Source organism: Papaver somniferum, unplaced genomic scaffold (genome assembly GCF_003573695.1).
Source record: "Papaver somniferum cultivar HN1 unplaced genomic scaffold, ASM357369v1 unplaced-scaffold_158, whole genome shotgun sequence".
Taxonomy (NCBI): domain Eukaryota; kingdom Viridiplantae; phylum Streptophyta; class Magnoliopsida; order Ranunculales; family Papaveraceae; genus Papaver; species Papaver somniferum.
This window is the reverse complement of record NW_020625264.1, coordinates 3509620-3530091: the sequence shown is the minus strand read 5'-3', so window position 1 is coordinate 3530091 and position 20472 is coordinate 3509620. Positions and strand designations below refer to the sequence as shown.

The window sequence follows — 20472 nt, the reverse complement described above, 5'->3', positions numbered from 1 at the left end:
TAAGATTCATATGTCATGAAGAGACTCACGAAAAAGAGTATGGGAGAGGCCCATGCTAAGTCTTTAAGTTCCATTTCAGTTTGTTTCTAATTAAAATTCAATATTAATATCAGATGTTATTAAACGTGAATGCAGCTTGACTGGACAAAGATGCCTGGAGCCTAAGGTGAAGATCTGCTCTAGATTCTTACTTGCATCAATTGCCTCATATACCTTATTTTTGAATAGCTAAGAGCAGGCTATGAAGATATGTAGGTTCTCATTTTATATTTATACCCAACCTGTGTTCATAATACCTGATCCCGCGTTACAACAACCATGAATTATAATTTTAGATTCAGGTGATACAGTTCACAAACTACTAACTGGAAAGGCGGAAACATATACAAAATGTTGCCAGTAACAGGTTGTGTCATGAATAATATAGCTCAGTATATTACAATTTAATAGTCTGAACTATATATATAGAGTAATAGGTACATATAATTTAACAACTTAACCTTCATGCAGTCTTGGTCCTTTTCATATGCATAATAATTTAATTGTTTAAATACTTAGATTTCAACATGTTGTACGCCTTGGATTACACAATATTTTTGTTGCGTGATATATATCGAGTTGACGTTAAATCGGTACAATCCAAATTCATATTCTCTATCATGAAATCAACATAAAGGCGAGAATACAAAGATGTTGATGGAAGTCTAAATTCAAGGAGAAGTCTCACCTGCTTCACTTTCTTCTTGTTAATATTCTCAGCAGATAGATGAGCACAAAAATGTAAAAAATACAAAGATGTTGCAGGAGTTCATGGTAAGCTGTATTCATCAGTTGTTCTGCAAAAATGTCCAGAGTATGAATTGACGAATCCCATAATGAAAGGAGTGACGATACCTCTATTTGTATACAAAAACATATGTAAGTTCAATTTTTTCTGCATATGGATTAAGAGAAGTGTCATATTCCAATTGGGTGCAGAATAAGAACACAAAACACACAGTGAATTGAATAATAAGGGCTTTGAGTAAGGTCTCCATTATGACTTACCAAGGGGCAATACTCTTCCCCTTACCTTCCATAAGTAAAATCCATCAATTGCATCCGTAATTTCCGTAGAGTCATGACAACGATATTCAATACAAATTTGATGAAGAAAGATCTTAATGATTTCTTTGTTGTGAATATGCTAGAAGAAGAGAGGGTGTCACAGTAAAGTGAGAAACTGGAAGATTTTGTATCGAAAGCTGCTAGATAAGATTAAGAAGAAGATAAGCTTGCGACGAATCAATGAATTTCCGAACAACAACAAAAAAACTAATAAATTTAAATACCTAATCGTTTTTTTGAATTAATCAAATTACAAATTCTGATTCTACTTCGACCCGGTAAAAAACATGAAAAAATCAATAAACCGCAATCAGTATAATTAAATTCAGGGAACTACATCACAATCAAGGAAGAACGAATTAAAAAACACAGACAAAATAAAAATTTAGGGTATAGAGTAAAAGTGTTAAGCGAGGCAAAGAAAAAAAGGGGAAATTTTGGTTTTCGTTTCAAAAAGAAAATTCAGGCGGATGAAAAGCATACTTTAGGGTTCGAGATATGAGAAACTACTAAAGAGTAAAGAGGCTTGTTATCCGTTTTTACTCTTTTTTAAACATCATAGGATTCCATATGTAGTAAGGACTTTTAAAACCGTGAGTCTTTCGTAGCCGTCCAATGACTATTCCATCCGGAGCTTCCCGATCTTCGGATCGGGTCTATATTAAACTTCGTCTGATAGCTTTTGTCATCATGGAGACAAATACCATACCTATATATATATATATATATATATGTGTGTTGTCATACATATGCGAGATATCTTCTAGCATTTAATTATGAAATCGAAACGTATCTCGTCTTAACTTCTTGGTACTATAAAACACTACCAAAGATATTAGAAAACAGTACCAGTCACTAGTGTTCTTATTATTGTTTTCAAGGTTGTTTATTGTTCCAATCATGTTTAGTTTCAGGATCTGGTGCTGCTATCTTCTTCACTCTTCTTACTTTATCATTATTTTGCGCACAGTCAGTTGATAGTGAGGTTTATTTTGCACACAAAAAGACTGTCACCGTGGAAAATGATATATGGCCAAACGTACCATTGACATAACATTGTTGGTCGAGTGAAGATGATCTTTGTGTGCATTTACTGCATTACAAAGAAAATTTCAAATGGAGATTTAACGTCAACTATTGGGGGAAAACTCAATTTGTATGCGAATCAAGCTGGAACGATCCAGGGGAGACGATGGGTCACGAAGAAAAGTTTGCAGCTTACGATACACAAAGAGACTTTAATATATTATGTAAAGGTGATTGTTGATGGAGTATCCGTCGAGATGGTGGCTATTATGGAGACGCTTCTCTCTCGTCTCGGTTTCCATTTCAAAAGGTTTTCACTTACTACAGCTGATTCTATATTTAGAGTGGATAGTCCAAGTGAAATAATATAATAGTGGATGGCACAAGCGCTTTTAATGTTTCGGTTTTTCTTTAACCTTCTGTCATATAATTGTTGTTCTTGATATATTTGGTTTTTATGTGAATCAAAATATTTATCAAATAATTAATAAGAGTAATTTAATGCCCGGGTCATAAATTATGGTACATTGATGTGTTTGAGGGGCTCGATGAACAATTGACTACTGCAATCTTTTTTTCTTCTAATATTCATCAAAAAATACAAAAATAAGTTGAAAATCTTAATTATCAAACATTTTATTCCCTCATATGCACATCTTTATCATGGTGATAGTAAAACTAATCCAACATAGTAAGAAATATGTATTGACGAAAAATTTGACATAAGTGAAATTCCAGTCAAGGTATATGTTGTTATATATATACACGAGATCTCCTATGACATTTAATTATAAAATCGAAACAAGTCTCGTCTTAACTTCTTTATACTATATAACATTATCAAAGATATTAGAAAACAGTACCAATTACTAGTATTCTTATCAGTTCTTTTCAAGGTTGTTTCCGGTTCCAATCGATCAAAATTTCATCAAAATCATCATTTTTCGTTTCAGGATATGTTGCTTCGATCTTCTTCACTCTTCTTACTTTATAATTATTTAGTGTACAATCAGTTGATGATGAGGCTTATCATGTACACAAAAGGACTGTCACCGTGGGAAATAGTATAGGTCCAAACATACTATTGGCATTACATTGCTGGTCGAATGAAGATGATATCGGTGTGCATATATTGTATTACAAAGAAAATCTCGAACATCAGCTGAGCAGGGAGAACTAAATTTGTATGTTAATCAAGCTGGAATGTTCCAAGGGAGAGGATGAGTTACAAAGAAACATTCGCAGCTTATGATACACAAGGAAACTGGAATGTATATTTAAAAGATGATTGGTGGTGGAGTACTCGTCGAGATGGCGGCTATTATGGAGACCCTTCTTTCTCTTCTCGGTTTCGCCTAAACAAATGTTTGCTTACAACAAATAATTATATGTTGAGAGTGGATAATACGGTGAAAGTATTTAATGGTGAACGGTTTTGGCCGTAAACTCTGTTGGAAAATTGAACTCAATTTTTCGTATATGAATGGAAAATCCCTTGGTATGGTACCAGCTTGGATTTGGATGTTGGGTTATACAAAACGGTTGCGCTTAATCGTAATATTGGATGTCCATTAAGTTAAGTCAGTTTCGATTTCAAGTTTGAAACTAAACGAAACCTAAAACCCTAAAGTGAATGGGAATTCAATTAGAATTCAGGAGACACATCCCTTGGTGAAATCCTTGAAACATCATGATTATTCAATGAAGAGGTATTTGAAGCTATCAATCACAATGGCAACAAAATCTTCGTTTTTAATTCCACGATATGTTGCCTCCATTTTCTTCACTCCTTTTACTATATTACTATTTCGTGCATAGTCAGTTGATGGGTCATGGGATGACCGTAGAAACACTGTCACCGTCGAAAATAATATAGGCCAGACATACCATTAACATTACATTGCTGGGAAAGTGAAGATGATTTTGGCGTGCATATATTATATTACAAGGAAAATTTTAGATGGAAATTTAAAGTTAACTGGAAGGGGACAACTAAATTTGTATGCGAATCAAGTTGGAATGACTCAGGGGAGAGCATGTCTTACAACGAAAGGTTCACAACTTTCAAAGCAAGTAGAGAATGGAGTAAAAATTGTAATGATGATTGTTCCTAGGATATTCGTCGAGACGCTTATGCAGCTGAGTATCCACCTAAAAAGATGTTTTTTTACCACAAATGATTCTGGATGGAGAGCGGATAATCTAGTGAAAAATCTAACAATGAATGATATTGACTTTGATATTTATTTTTCAATTTTCGTTCGTTGGTTCGTTATGCATTTGTAATTCTTATTGTATTTTGATTCTTATGTGAATCAAATTATTTACTGAATAATTAATATTTGGGTCGTATTATCGTATATTATGGTAACGCCTAGTGCTTGGGACCTGAATTTACCATAACCCTACTTAGACTGAACCCTAAAACTGAATGGACAACCAGATTCCAGAACTCATTGGAATAAAAAGTCCTACTTAATTTCACCATAATTAGAAACCCTTAGCTTCTAAATCAACAATCGATTAATACTTTATTTTATTGATTTTTTTTTCTCCTTTGGCAAAAATAGAATTAATATTATTGGTATTGATGGAAGACGGAGAAACTGAATTTTGTTGACGGAAACATGGTGGTGGGCGGTGATGCTGAAAAATTTGGTTACAGAGTGAGAAAAACAGCTTAGGGGCTAGGTCTGGAAAAAGCTTAGCAGTAGTCTAACTGGTGCAACTCACGGTCAATGATCCAAAAGCTAATGACAACCTAAAATTGACGATCCAAAAATTAATGACATGTTTAGTTCACGGAGTTGAAGATTAAGTAATATGATTCTGCGAGAATAAGTATAATTTTGGTGAACCAATCATGTTTAGTTGAATTAAGATTTTATATCCGCAGGAATCCAGTTTCCTCCAGAATTACAGGTTTCCATCTTATTAATCCAATAATGAAATGAAATTTAAATTTCGGGATGGAAATAATGGTAACTGAATTACCTCAACCAAACATTAAGTCCAGGGAATCCAATTTCAAAAATTTTAAGGTTTTACCTATTTTCTATCTCCACTTTCCCTAAATCCCATCCGTGACGAATAAATTACTACTACTTGTTTTTAATACTTGCCAAAAATTCAGTTACTGGTTGGATTACTGTACCTACAGTAACCTATAAGACTAGTAAAAGAGAAATTCAAAATGTAAAATTGAATACCAAAATATGTTGCTATTCATGACTGATGAGAGATCATTCTGGAGAAAAATCTCACTCAACAATCAGTATAGAAATCTTTTCTACAATCATATTGAGAGAAAATTAAAAAACCAATGAATCTACGAAAATGATATATTGACCGAGTAAAGCACCGTGAAATGTCCCACAAACGAATCCAAAGGGTAGAAAATTTTGTAGAGGGCCCACCATCCCATGGCATTCAGTCCCCGATTGGAACAGCTGGCCAAAAAGGGTTAACCGGATATCCTCAGGGGTTTTCCTCGGTAGCTATATCATCACTCATGAATCTAATGTGCTATTGAGGACTGAATACAAAACAAATAACTCAAGATATGTACCTGGGTAAAAGATACTATAAAAAATAACAAAAAAATCACAATAATCCGAATTTTTAGATGAACATCTCCGTGACATGACATCTGACGGCCGTCGGATTCGATGTAATGTCAGCTGTCATGGGCGGGTTCATGTGATAGCATGACTCAAGAGAATATACATTCTTTTTGTAATTTTAATTAACCAATAGTATTTTATTCCCAATATATATGTAACTTTTTAATGATGTTTTGTAATTTTAATTAAAAATATTTATTCCCTTATTTACGTAATATGATAAAAATAATATTCCCTTGTATATAGATGATTTTTTGTTGGATAAAGAGTAATACATTAACTAGTTGGAAGCCTAACGAGCTAAGCTCCAACAACGCACTACTACATGAATTGAACAGGTTATCGTGCTAACCTACCAGCGAGCTTCATGGATAACCTAGCCAAGGAAGCGGGAGGGGGCTGAGATTGTGTTACAAGTGGGACAAGCTAACTCTACCGTCCATGTTAATTCCTGCAATATTACGTCATTGAGGGCTCGAATCTGGGACCTCCTGGAGCGCATGAAACTTTGGGGAACGGGGATGACCAGCTGAGCTATGGCCTCCTTGTATATGAAATTTTTTCCTGATGATAACAAAACCTATCCTACTCCCTCCGTTCTTTTTTAATAGGCCAGTTTTGTTTTTAGCGAAATTTAAGAAAATTAAGAGAACTAATCATTGAAAGTGGTCCTCATGACACTTGTCAATAAAAGAAGTGAAGTGAAATGGTCCCCATGACATTTGTTAGCAAAAGAAGTAAAATGAAGTGGTCCATATGACACTTGTCATCAAAAGAAGTTAAGAGAAAGATGGTCCCAAAAAATTAAAATAACATTTGACTTTCCCAATTAGGAAACTGACCTATTTTTTTGAAACTTTTATTTATAGAAACTGGCCTATTAAAAAAGAACGGAGGGAGTATATAGAAAGAAGTATCTCATGACAGCCAATTTAACATAAATGAAATCCATAAATTCCAATCAAGGTATATAAATGTTGTCATATGAATAGGAGATCTCTTATGGCATTTAATTACAGAATCTAAACAAATCCTTGTCTTGTATTCTTGTGATGCTATAAAACACCATCAAAGATATTAGAAAACAATACCAATTACTAGTTTTTTTTTGTTCTAAGTTTGCTTCTGATTCCAATCAATCACAATGTCAACAAAATCATCATTTTTAATTTCAGGATATGTTGTTGCGGTCTTGTTCATTCATCTTACTTTATTCTTATTCCGTGCACAATTGGTAGATGGGTCATGGGCGGACCACAGAAAAACTGTCATTGTGGAAAATAATATAGGTCCAAATATACCATTAACATTACATTGTTGGTCAAGTGAAGATGATTTTGGCGTGCATATATTACATTACAAACAAAATTTTAAATGGAAATTTAAAATTAATTGGTCGGAAACAACTAAATGTGTATGTGATTCAAGTTGGGGTGATCTGGGGAAAAGCATGGCTTATCATGAAAGGTTTACAGCTTTCCAATCAAGTAGAGATTGGAGTGCAAATTGTGAAAATGATTGTTGGTGGAGTATTCATGGAGATGGTGGCTATTTCAGAGATGCTTATGTAGCTAAGTACCCACCTAAAAAGATGTTTTCTTATCACAAATGATTATGGATCGAAAACGGATAATCTCGTACAATGTAATAGCGAATGGTCTTGGCATTAGCAAATCTTTATATCTCGTTATGCATCTGTGTTTCTTAACGTATTCTGATCCTTATGTGAATCAAAACATTCACTGAATAATTAATAAGAGTATATTAATATTTGGTTCCTATATATTATGGTAACGCTTGGTGCGTGTCTTGAATTTATCAATTGATGTAGGTTCGCTTGACTGTGAAAAGGAGCAGTTGACTGCTACAAGCATATTCCCTCCCCAGAGATAACCCTCCACCACCTCAAATTAATATACTTCAATTTTTAAAAATCTAACTGCTTCTAAGGCATTCCATTGTAATCCATAATCATATGTCCATAACAATCTTAGGGTTTCTTTATGAAATATTATAAATTCATTAAATTCGAGTAAAACTAATATCTAATTTTGTCTAGATAAATCCTGATCCAATACACCCCTGTAATAATGTTATTACCTATTAATGAAATTCTCAGGATTTGGATTCTTCCAATCAAATAATACCATACTTTACTACCCAAAATTTGAAATTACTCAATAAGTAGAATTCCTATACTATGCATGCATGGGGTCCAGACAACATAATGCAACATATGACAGTGTATGTACCTTGGTAGCTGTCAAACGACAAGCAAACTAGTGTGAGTATAAGATCCATATTTAACCAATAATGCTCAGTGTACCGGTCGTTTCTCCCGGGTGAATTTTTTTTTGGTGGTTTCCACCATTAAACCAGCCCCCTATTGGCCTCCGGCAGCGCCCTTCGGATTTTATGTTTCATACAGGAGAAATGACGAGATTTTCTCTCGATCAACGTAACACTACTCATATTCAACAAATAGTGCTACGTTGACCGGATATGAGTCCCACCGTGAGTCTCCATGTTTGGTGTCTTGCCGTGGCGTTCGCCAGATTCATGCCCGAATAAATGTAGCATTGTTAGATATTCAACTCGAAAGGCAGAGGAAGTGTCAGAGTACGTTTTTATTTCTTTTCAGACGATTTAAATTTTTGATTGGATATGGGCCACATGGCGGACAAATTCCTATATTGTCCATTGTTATGAAATTGGTATAAAATGGCTCGTGGGTCGTATGGGAAGACAATTTCCCCAGTAGTTAACGCAGTGGTACCACATTATGCATCTTTTTCCCAAAATAATTTAGGATCATTATTTCGAATAGTGTTGGCTCATCAAGGCTACCTAGGTGCAATTAACATGGTTTTTTGCTGTATGAAGGATTTTTCCAGATACGTTACTTTTGCGATCAATATCATTTGGTTAGATATACTTGAAATATGCTCAAATTTGACCCGAAAATAATGACATTATTCGTTACCGCATTTTTACAATAACCTTGAGTATGTCACTCTAATTGATCATTTAGCTTAAGCTTGCCAACGAAGTTGGTACCCAGACTTCCCAAGTAGAGATGATCTTCAAATTCCACAGGAGAGGTAAGAAATGGTATCACTTTCGCACCTTCATCATCAAACTTTCTAATGATTTTCTTGCCATCAGCTGCTACATTAACTACCATTGATCTCTTACCGACTCTTAATGAATCGGGAAGCGTTGGAAATTGTGCAACCATGTATTTAAGAATCGGCCATTTGTGTATAAACTCAAGCCCCTTGGGCGCCAACTGCAAACAACACAAGAATCACATCAATAACATCTTGACACAAATTGTCAAGGGTATGTGCCACATGAGTAGACAGTGGTTTGCTCACCGGAAGTAACGCGATCCAGAAAGAACCATCCGGTGCAAGATTGATGTTGTCAGGTCCACCAGGAAGGTTGTCTATGAAAACTTCAAGCTGCCCTTTGTTCTCCCCCTTCAGCCAGTATTTAAGACATCGGAATCTGACAAACAATAGTAAAACAGGAGGTCGAATCGGAACTAACCATACCCAAGTCATTGGTACATGTTTCTTTGGTAGTCTTAAAATTTTGCTTACCTCCATGATTCGCAGAACACAAGAAAATGCTGATCCCTGGAGAGAGCAACACCATTGGGGAAGCACAGACCGTCAATCAGTATCGTCGTTTTTCTAGTGGAAGGATTGTACTTGAGAATCCGACCGTTGGGCTTAGCTTCGAGTGTGTCAAGATACCAATTATGGAGTCCGAATTTAGTGCTAGCGTCACTGAAGTATATACTACCGTCTGTTGCTTCAATTACATCATCTGCAAAACTGTAACACATGGCACTTTACATTCATATGTTGATTTACATACCCATCAAATTTGCAACGGCTTCATTTCTACTTTTATATACAAAGAAATCAAAAGATGTTACATCACCTTATTTTGGAACCATTAACTTCTGACGCTAGAATGGTTACACCTTCTTCATTAACTTTCAACAAACCCTGCAGTGATTCACAAATTCTTGTTATGTTTAGATATTGTAACATATATTGAAGATGAAGGAATCTAGCTTCGGATTTGGGTCAACTATGTTACCTTATCAGCGTCGCACACCAAAATATCGCCTTCATTGGTAATTGACATAGTGACTCCCAGCATCGTGTCACCGCCTATGAACTTCCAATCCTCACAAGTTCCATTTGTGTGAATCTTTTTAATCCAACCATCCCTTGTAGCTGTGTACACCACACCTTCTCTATCCACAGTAATATCTTCAGGTTGTTTCAAGCATCCTTCGCCAAGTTTTATCAATCTCTATCAAATTCACATTACATACAAAATCAATATGTAAAGGCGTCTTTGCGTTACGAAAGAATAGAATTGAAGATGATTATTACCTGCAAGTGGTTGTTCCATGGCAAATCAGTATGAGACAAACTGGATGGAGATAATTCGAGGACTTGCGGATAATCAATCGGAGAGTTGGAAATGAGAAAAGTTTGAAGTAGAAAAGAACATAATACAACGCCTGTCAAGGCCAATAAGTAACGGTTACGAACCATTGGAGACGCTCTTGAGTTCAATTTAGTACTGGATTTCAGCAAAAATGTAGCTACTGCTTTTCTTAAGGTATTGCTGATATTGATGGTGATGAAGATAAGGTGGGCATAAAATTCCAATTAGATGGTTGAAAGTACTTTTGTCCTCCTATTATTACACCATGTCATGTCTCTTTCATTTAGATAAGAAAAATCCAAGGAAATAAGTAGTAAATTAAATGTGGTGTTTGTCTTGGTGTGTTGTGCAGGGCCGTTCGGAGCAGTTGTCTTTGCGTGAACTTAATTAGAGATAACATGCACACTTTATGAAGCTTAAACAGTGCAGCTAACATGCCACTTCATGAAGCTTGATTTAGAGGAGGCTTCGCTCGTTAATTTGTTTCGGATGTGTGGGCTTTCTTTTCCTTGAAATTCAGATGACATAGCAGTTGACAAATCCCCCCATAAGGAACTATCTACCTATTGTCAGGCTCATACGGAACTATCTTGCTGCAAGTGTGCAAAAGCAGCAACTCTTACTCCATTGAAGGACTCGGTTACAAAATTGTATGTACGAATATATTCCGACTTTTTGCAGTGCCTTATTGGTATCACTCAAGAGAGAGACATGATTGTTGATGGTGAAAGGTGACTCGTCAGCAAGGAAACATGAAAACCGAACGCAGGGCCGGTTTTGAAGGAGTGCAAGGTGTGCTCTTGCACAAGGCGTCCCATTCATGAACGCATATTTTTATGCGGTGGTCAGTATTGGGCACAACTGATTCACAATATTTTTTGGTATGAATGAAACTTAAAAATGCCCATTGGATAATTTAATTTCTCTGATTCTCTTAAATCTAATGAAAACCCTACAAAGCAATCGACATGCATCTCAAAATAAGATTGAAACTGAAGAGACAAAGAGAAAATTCTGTCCAACAGGTTAGTCGTTTCCCTTTGTTCATAATTTAACAAGTTAGTTCTTCAATTTTAATTGTGATCTATCATCTATACTTATTTGATTTGATTTTGAGACTTGGATTGAGTGCACACAGTACTTATTTCTTTATTTCTTTTATACTGTAGATAATTCATGGAGAGGGAGGATCTATCGACACTCTTAGATAGACAAAGTCGGATAAGATTGCGCCATTTTCTCCCCAAAACCCAATGATAATGATTTTAAGTCTAATATTTTGATGGTATATTCTTCTTATAAGATTCTACATTCCTACAAAAAATGAGCACAATTCGAGATGTATTATACCACCATCTACCCCTTTGAATATTAGCCGTTCAAAATTAACGGTTGATATTAAGATCGGTAGATGGTCAAGTTTGGTATCTCGAATTGCATTCATTTTTGGTAGGAATGTAAAGTCTTATAATAGAAACATATTAATAAAATATTAGACTTAAATTCATTTTCGTTTGAGTTTACCGGACAAAATGGCACAAATCTTGTCCGACCCTGTTCATCTAAGAATGTCCATGGATCCTCCCTCATGAATGAAATTACTTCTTTGATTTCATATCTATTTGTGAAGACAGTAGTTATTAAATTAACACTCTTGGATCATGAGATATATGCTAAAATAAAATGCTTGACTGGAGTTGGTCAATCATCTACTTGCAATTTAGTACGTACTAAATTACTAATATTTGTCGACTGCAACATTTTTCGTTTTAGTTTCTTGTTTGAGCTCTTTTCTTCTTTTGCTGCAGGTATGTCAAGAACTACCTAGAACCGGAAAACAACATCACAAATTTTGAAGTGAAAAAGTATTTGGCTGATGGCTATTTGCTTTAGTCTTTTTTTGGATACAGTTTAGTCCTCAAATTTTATTTTTGTTTCATTTTGTTAATCAACGTAGTTTATTTCTAAGTACTTATGTGTTTGTTTTTCATTTTGATGGAAAGTTCCCAACTTCCTGACATTTTTTATCATACGTTTTTCTTAAACTGCGACACAAATTATTTCATTTCAATGCTATTAAATACATTCTATTTATGTGTGAATTTTTTCTTTTTTGGATAGAAAGGCGTTTCGATCTCTTTCGCACAAGGTTGTCGAAACTTCAAAGACGGCCCTGACTGAACGGCTCCAATTCCTACCACCATGACCATCTTACCGCGCTGGTAGTTCTTATCAGTGACAAAACTGTGAAGTTCACCCATATCCTCTACAATCTCAACAGGTACTGTAACAAGCTGATTAATCATTATCCATCAATGTGAGTCACACAATGTCAGTGGTGGCATACCCTTAATTGATCATTTTATTTTATATATTATTTTTGCATCTATGAGAATGTCATAGAGTATGGACTATGGAAATGGGTCCTTCGTAACATCTAGCGGTGCATTTGATACGATTTTTGAAGGGAAAGCTGGTTGTTCCCTACGTATAAACAAGTAGCGAGACACGTCAGCAGGGGATTATCTTTGGTGTGCAAGTAGGAGATTATCTGCTTTTTTTATATTTTATGGGCTTAATATCAACTTTGACCTCCTTATGAAATGAGAGATGGGGGTGAGCATTAGGCCCGTAATCCACGGATTTAACCGGGACCAACCGTATTTTTGTGGATGGATGCCTGGACAGTTTGCTAATAGGTTGGATGTGGATGAGATTTTTGAAATTCAACGGATTATGGATTGGACCCGGATGCACCCTTGAAAATTCGTTGGACATCCATACCCGTTAGATTAAGTGTATTTATAAAAAATCTAAAAAATATATAAATATTACCCGTTAGATTAAGTGCATTTTATACTCCATTGTCCATTCTCTAGATCTGTTTGAACTTCTTTGCCATTTGGAAACTTGGTGCTTCACGACTCTGTGTCTGTAGCTAATATTCATAATTGGATTAACAAATACCTTTTATCCAACATTGATCTTTGCTTTTCTCTTCTAACTACGGCATGGTGTCTGTGGAAGGATAGATGTTTTCACATCTTCCAAAAAAAACAACTTAATACCCTAAGTACCGCTAGATTTGCTTCTAGACTAATTAGTGATACTAGTGAATACCTTATTACTAGTGGCACTAAAAATCGTTCTTCTGCTAATCAAGTACCTTTGCCACCATCTAATGAAGTCCTTCCACATGACTGCTACATTGTTTATTGTGATGCATCTTATGATAAAGACACTAATAAATCTGGTGTTGGCATTGTCATCTTTAATCTAACAGGTGAATGCAAAGGATGCAGGACAATCGCAGGACAAGCCATGAATTCTGAAGAGGCGGAATGCTTAGCCTTACTAGAAGCTGCGAAGTGGGTTAAAGCTAGAGACTACAACAAAATTTGTTTTAGAAGTGATGCTAAAAATATTATTTCCTTTATGAATAATAGTATGGATCAGATTAGCTGGTCCAACAACTCTATTTTGGAGGATTGTCTCTTTATTTTAAGCGACTTTTATTTTGTTAAGTTAGAGTTTGTCAGTAGGAATTATAATGGATGCGCCGCTAAAGCGGCTAAGTATAGTAGAAGGTTCAATGCATCGGGATAATGGTTGGATAGAAATCCTCCAATTTGTCCTACCTATGATGTAATCTTTCTCCATTTTAATATTTTTTTTCCTTTCGTAGCAAAAAAAAGAAGGATTAAGTGCATTTATAAAGAATCTAGAAAATATAAATATAGTTTTGGAATTCTTAAGGTGTTTTATTGGAGAGTTGTGCATGGCACTTCAATATTTATATCATTAGTACAAAACAAAGCTAGGCTAAGTTAGCATGTGTTAGTGGTGGTCGGGGTTTGTCCAGACAAAAATAAATCAAGGGTTGCGGTTCTCCTGACCACCCCTTACAACTCGCACGCATGGCATTAATTCCAATATTATGCATGAAAAATGAATACTCAAGTCAAGATATGGTTTTCCAAAAATTATAACGGGGAGGTTCGAACGCATGACCTATTGTGTCATAAGACTGGCCTCTAACCAGTGTTCCACCTTGATTGGAATTAATAGAAAAGATAAATCAACGATGGTGGTTTGTTCAACTTAAATATCATAATTCACTTCTTAGAAGATATGTTTTCAAAACTACATTGATGACTTGAGTATACCCATATACTGTATGATTTATGTATTTTTCTGTAATGATGATTTTCGATGCTTCATTCGTTCATCTCGTGTTGTTGCTTCCTTGCTTAGATGATCTGTTACCAAAACCACTTGAGACCCATAGTGATGCATTTTGTTATTTTTGTACCTTTAACCTGTATGATATGTAGTTGGTCAAAGCTGGTGATGCTTTCATTGATTCATTGCTGTGTTCTGGGCTTCATGGTTACACTGATTACATCATTACACCATTGCTTCTTGGCTGGTGTCGAGTTTAGTCTGTACTAGAAAGTAAACAAAAAACTGTCTATTTTCAGTTGAATGTGTCATTTTTTCTTTGGTTCTTCATCCAATAATATACGATGTGTTGTGCAATGAAAATGAAAGGAAGTTTTTCTAATCCATCCTTGATAAATACCAAACTATGAGAGTTTTCCAGGGTTGAGGGATTCGAGAGGGTAAGTATTAGCAATTTCTTTTTGGTGTATTTGGTTTTTGGTTTTATATTGGACCTGTCTTTACTGGATGAGAACAATTAAATTTCTAGGCAGGTTGTTTGTTGTGCATCTGCTCCTTTATCTAGTACCCTGAACATGTGAGAGCGCTGATCTTTGTGCTATACATTTCGTAAAACAATTACTTGGTTCAGTTCTTTTTGATTTTTTAACATAAATGTATGGTTTATCATATTGCAGACTTGCAGTTTGACAACGCGAGGATCTAGTTCAACACCTACTGCCTTTATTTCTTCCAATAAGCGGCCACCTCGACCTCGACCTAATGCAAGTTCAGTTGGAGGTGCAAGTGCAGTTGGAGAAACTAGACTCATTAAAATTTAATGTTTTTATTAATAGTTAATATGTACTGGGAATTGAACATCTGATGTATTTGAAACTTTAATGGTAGGATCTGAAAATTTACCTGTCAGTTTTTTGGGACTGACAAATATAAAAAAATTCATGTGACCAAGCTGGTTAACCAAAAACCGAATGGTTTTATACAAAACAGAGTAGAAACCGAACCAAGTGAAACCGAATAAGCTTAATGGTTTCATTGGTTTTTAATATTGAAAAACCGAGTACTATGGTTTCGGTTTTCCCAAAAAACGAACCATGTGCAGCCCTAAAGGGAGGCGCGAAGCATAATTATATTTATTTTTGTTCTTTTATCGTAAAATGGGATACAAAGTCCATTTTTCACATGTATCCAACTTTCCAAGAGTTTTTTCTCCCTCTTTCCTCAAAATCTTGGTTCCGTCCCTGGTTTGTGGTGGAAGAAGTAGTGACGGTGAGTGCTGGTGAGTAGTAATGGACAATACTAATTTTATGTTGTCGTTACAACATCGATAACATCGTAGTGTGGAAGATGTGGTTGGTTCTTTTTAGCATTTTGGTAAAGGAAGGTACCATATATTTCAGGGATTATATCATACAAGATAATATTTTCATGACCGTAGTTGGATCACCCAAATGGTACCCCTGTTATCTTTGGTACTATATCGTATAAATCATGATTTTTTAATGTTAAAATAAAATTGATTGCAATAAAAAAAAGAATATATACATGGAAAAAAATTAATGAAACTGATCAATTGACGACATTTTGTTCAATCTAAACCTTATACATGGCATTTGTGATTGAAAATTATAATTGCGTCCAACAACCTACATGAGGTGGGCGGCATTGATGGTGGCAGTGGTGGAGTCAAAAACTGAAATTGAGGAGGCCTACTTTTAAAAAAAAAATAACATGTAAACTTTGGTGGACTAAACCATAAATATATATGGACAAAGTACTAATTTATAAAATAAACTAAATAATTTATGTAGTTATTAAAAATTTAAGGGGTTAGACCCGACGGTCGAGGAACGCGAGGTCATTTTCTACTGTCATGCGTGTGTTCACGTGACGGCAGGACTCAAAAAAAATGAATCCTTTGAAAGTTAACGGTCTTTGGTTTTTTTTGGGTTATTAGTAGTAACTATATAGCCCCTTATCCAACTCTATCAATAATGCCTAAAACACCCCCAATTTGATTAGTGTTAAATATGGTGATCAACCAAATTAATAATGATTAATGTATTGATTAAGATTAATAATTCGACTAATTTTCTTTCATCAATTTTTTCTCTTTTTTTTGTGATCCGGGAAGATGATTTTGAAAAGAAAAAAAAAGTTAAAAGAAAATTAAAATACTGGAAAGAACCTTATACTTGATTCCCAATAATAATTTTGTTGATTCAATGCCGATAAAAATCAATATAACTCTGGGTTTTTTTGCAGTTACGATTAAGAAATAATGTCAACCCAGCCGTGAAAATAATTTACGGCTGGGTCGACAAGAACTCCCAACCGATTCTTTTTCTTATATTTTTTGTAAGTATCAGGAAAAGTTACGGCTAGGTTTTCCAAGATGGAGGTTCAAGTTACGGCTGGGGAACCTATCCGAAAGATTAAGTTACGGCTGGGGAGCCGAGACGAAAGTAAGCATTTTCGGCTGGGAAAATCTGACCGAAATTAGACCTCTGCTTGTATTTTTCAATGTGATTACATAATAGCTTAAGGCCAGAAAAACATAGCCGGAGACATTTATTTATGGTTGGGAGTTCTTACTTTTCAAACCGGTACAGATAGGTTCAGGGTTCACGGTTGGGAAGCATGTATTTCGTAATATAGGATTCATGGCTGGGAAATAGTATGCAGTTCGCCACGTGGGAGCTACAAACATTTTCATTAATAACAGGCCTTCTCCACTAACTTAAGTTGGCACCGGCTACACTAAATCGTCACCCTGTAAGGCACGTGCAGAGCACGTGCATTAGGTTCTTTTCCAATATAGTAAGAAGTATCTTTTTACAACCACTTTGACATAAATGAAATTCTGAAATTCCATTCAAGGTATGTAAATGTCGTCATATACATAGAGATACGTTCTGGCATTTAATCATAGAATCTATTCAAATCTGTTGTCTAAACTTCTTGATACTATAAAACACCACGAAAGATACTAGAAAACGGTACCAATTACTATTAGTTTCTTTCAAGACTGCTTTCTATTCCGATCAATCGCGATGTCAACAAAATCTTCATTTTTAGTTCCACGATATGTTGTCGTCTTCTTCACTCTTTTTACTTTATTATCATTTCGTGCACAATCAGTTGATGGGTCCTGGGATTACCGCATAAAGACTGTCACCGTATAAAATAATATAGGTCCAAACGTACCGTTAACATTACATTGCTCGTCAAATGAAGATGATTTTAGCTGGCATATATTATATCACAAGGAAAATTTCAGTTGGACATTTAAAGTTAACTGGTCGGGGACAAATAAATTTATATGCGAATGAAGTTGGTATGCTTTAGGGGACAACATGGCTTACGCAGAAAAATTTACAGCTTTCAAAGCAAGTAGAGATTGGAGCCTAGTTAGTAAGTTCGCGAATGATTCACGAATTTTTCCGTATCACGAATTTTACCGTCTTATTCGCGTACGTTTGCAACTCCGAACCCAAGTCACGTATTATGTGGCATTCCCGAATTATTCGCGAATCGTTCATGAATTTTACGTATCCCGAATGATACGTCCGCTTAATTCGCCATAAATTTTTTAGCTTTTACTTTTCAAAGACTCCACTTTTTGGACTTTACTGCCTTCCGCGCATACACGGCCGAATATTAGACGTGTTGTAATTTTTATGAAACAAAAACGACTGAAGAGATTTGAAGGTGAAGGTGAGAGAGATCTCAAACTCACTAACCAAGCATCTAAACCACCATACGACGTCCTCTTGGATAACTAATGTTGTATATATTATTAATATCATCATATTAAGTTTATTTTTTCTTTAAATAACTCACACATATGCATAAAAATTGGTCTATGACCTTATAAATACAAATTATTTGTTATATATAGATACCGAATTTTCAGAACCGAACTCACATTTATAAATCGAATTATACACGTACGTATGCCGTTCCGAATTACTGATGAATCACGTCGCGTTGACCGAATTTTGGACCGAATCTGGATTTTACAAAACTGTATAATACTCGTACGTTTGCCGTTCCGTGCGTTTGCCGAATCCCGAATTGCTAACTAGGGATTGGAGTACAAATTGTAATGATGATTGTTGGTGGGATATTCATCGAGATGGTGGCTATTACGGAGACGCTTATGCAGTTAAGTATCCACTCAAACAGATGTTTTCTTACCACAAATGATTTTGAATGGAGAGCGGATAATCTTGTGAAAAATCTAACAGTGTGTTATAATATTATTAATTAAACCGGCATCAGCATCATAATACCATCGATCCCAAAGCTGATGGCAGTAATTTAATTTATGAGAACCTAATTTAATTACTATAAGCATAATGAATTACTAGGCGCAGATATAGAAAGAGAAAATAAAGTCTCATTTCATTTCCACTTATTTGGCTGTATACAAAAGCTGATGCTTTCATTCCGAGTACAAACTATCCCTGGAAGGGGGTATATATAGCTAAAGTCACCGCATATGGCTTAGTCATAATCGTGCCACCTCATAGCTAAGGTGTCACTATCAGAACAGAATTACATGGATGCTATTTATCCAATTTAGCTTTTGTTTTAATCAGGTGAGTCATGAGGACCCCATAAGTGACGTGGCATCACTCCCCATTGGATGATCTTTACGCAACACTCCCCTTGGATGATCCACCGCATTAATTTTTTGTCTCGTCAAAAAAACTTGTACGAACAATCCGACTGGGATAAAAATTGGTCCAAAGAGAAAGAGTGCGATACTGGTGTCTTTGAAACGATGGCGGAATAACTTTCTCCTTTCATTAAAGTTGTCTGATACTGGTCCTCAAGAGCCTCTATGGATGCACATCTCTTTAGATGGTGATCACCGTTCTAAGATTGTTGTCTCATTAAAAATCTCGTCAGGAAAAACCCAGAGGGACAAAACCTAAACGTAGGAAAATATGGGTCCTTAGAACAATGATAAATCCGCATATGTTGCCTCGTTAAAACCTTTCCCGGAAAAACCCAGAGGGATAAAAACCATGACGAAGGAAAAAGAGTACAACACGTCGAATTGCGGATAGCAGTGGACTCGCATGCCCCATTAAGACCTTGACAAGAAAAACCCAATGGGACAAAACCTTGACTTAGGAAAAAGAGTACACGACGTAATGTCCAATATTCCCATATCCATAGTCTTCCATGGCTTTACTCCCCCTGATGAGAAGCCTTCTCGGTTGATCATTATGCCTGGTAGTGCTGCTTAGAGTTTCGAACCACCCTTTAAAGTCTTAAGCAGATCCAACTTTCTTTAGTTGAGAAAATCAGTCTGATTTCTTAATGATCATCTGGTTGTGCAAGTATTTTTATTCTCTACTAGCTTTGTCTGGACAGTCATATTCGATCGGAGGATAAACAAGTCTCTTCTACTATCATACTATTAGCTAGGAAAATGTTTAACTGCTTTAACAAACCTGCCAAAAATCAAAACTCAAACAGTCTCATTATCTTTTCTCCGTGGGAGACTTTCAACGATCTTTCATGCAAAAGATCAAGCTTAATGGTACCACGAAGATGAGAGGTTTTCTTCGGACCAATCTCTCCATATTAGCGCTAGATAGAACCAAACTTTCATTCTTAGTAAAAATCCAATATCAGTTACACATAGCATATTTCAGCTAATGTACCATTTGCACTTTTTTTTGTGCAATACAAACCACAGAGTGATACATCTACTTTGTTGAGATGCAAATCGATCAATCTTATAAGTAAGAGATCGAATGACTGCAATTATGCCAGCTTGTCCATTTAAACATGTCTAAACTTTTAAGGTTGACAAAATTAACGGACTTCCAGCTATAATACTCAACCCACAGATTGAGACCTTGTTTTACAGAGAATCTTATCTCGAACTCCTGCTTTAAGCATTTTCGTGCTTTGGAGAATTCTTCAGGAGTTCCAATCAAATAGATGTTGTATAAAATCTAGTCAATGCACAGTATATGGGCATATAAGATGGTGTGTAAATCCCTGGATAATATAAATATTCACTTGGACGATTACCCAC

General features: G+C 35.5%; 1 protein-coding gene across 1 annotated transcript; it reads right to left on the bottom strand.

Annotated features, from left to right (window-relative positions):
* Positions 1-8688: 8688 nt before the first annotated feature.
* On the bottom strand, positions 8689-10488 carry LOC113337259 (protein STRICTOSIDINE SYNTHASE-LIKE 4-like). The gene is made up of 6 exons (XM_026582966.1): positions 10172-10488; positions 9870-10088; positions 9708-9775; positions 9362-9598; positions 9134-9266; positions 8689-9045 (listed from the first exon to the last, which is right to left on the bottom strand). Exons 1-6 carry the CDS (start codon positions 10334-10336, stop codon positions 8767-8769), a joined length of 1101 nt encoding a protein of 366 aa, XP_026438751.1. The 5' UTR covers positions 10337-10488; the 3' UTR covers positions 8689-8766.
* Between the last annotated feature and the right edge of the window lie 9984 nt (positions 10489-20472).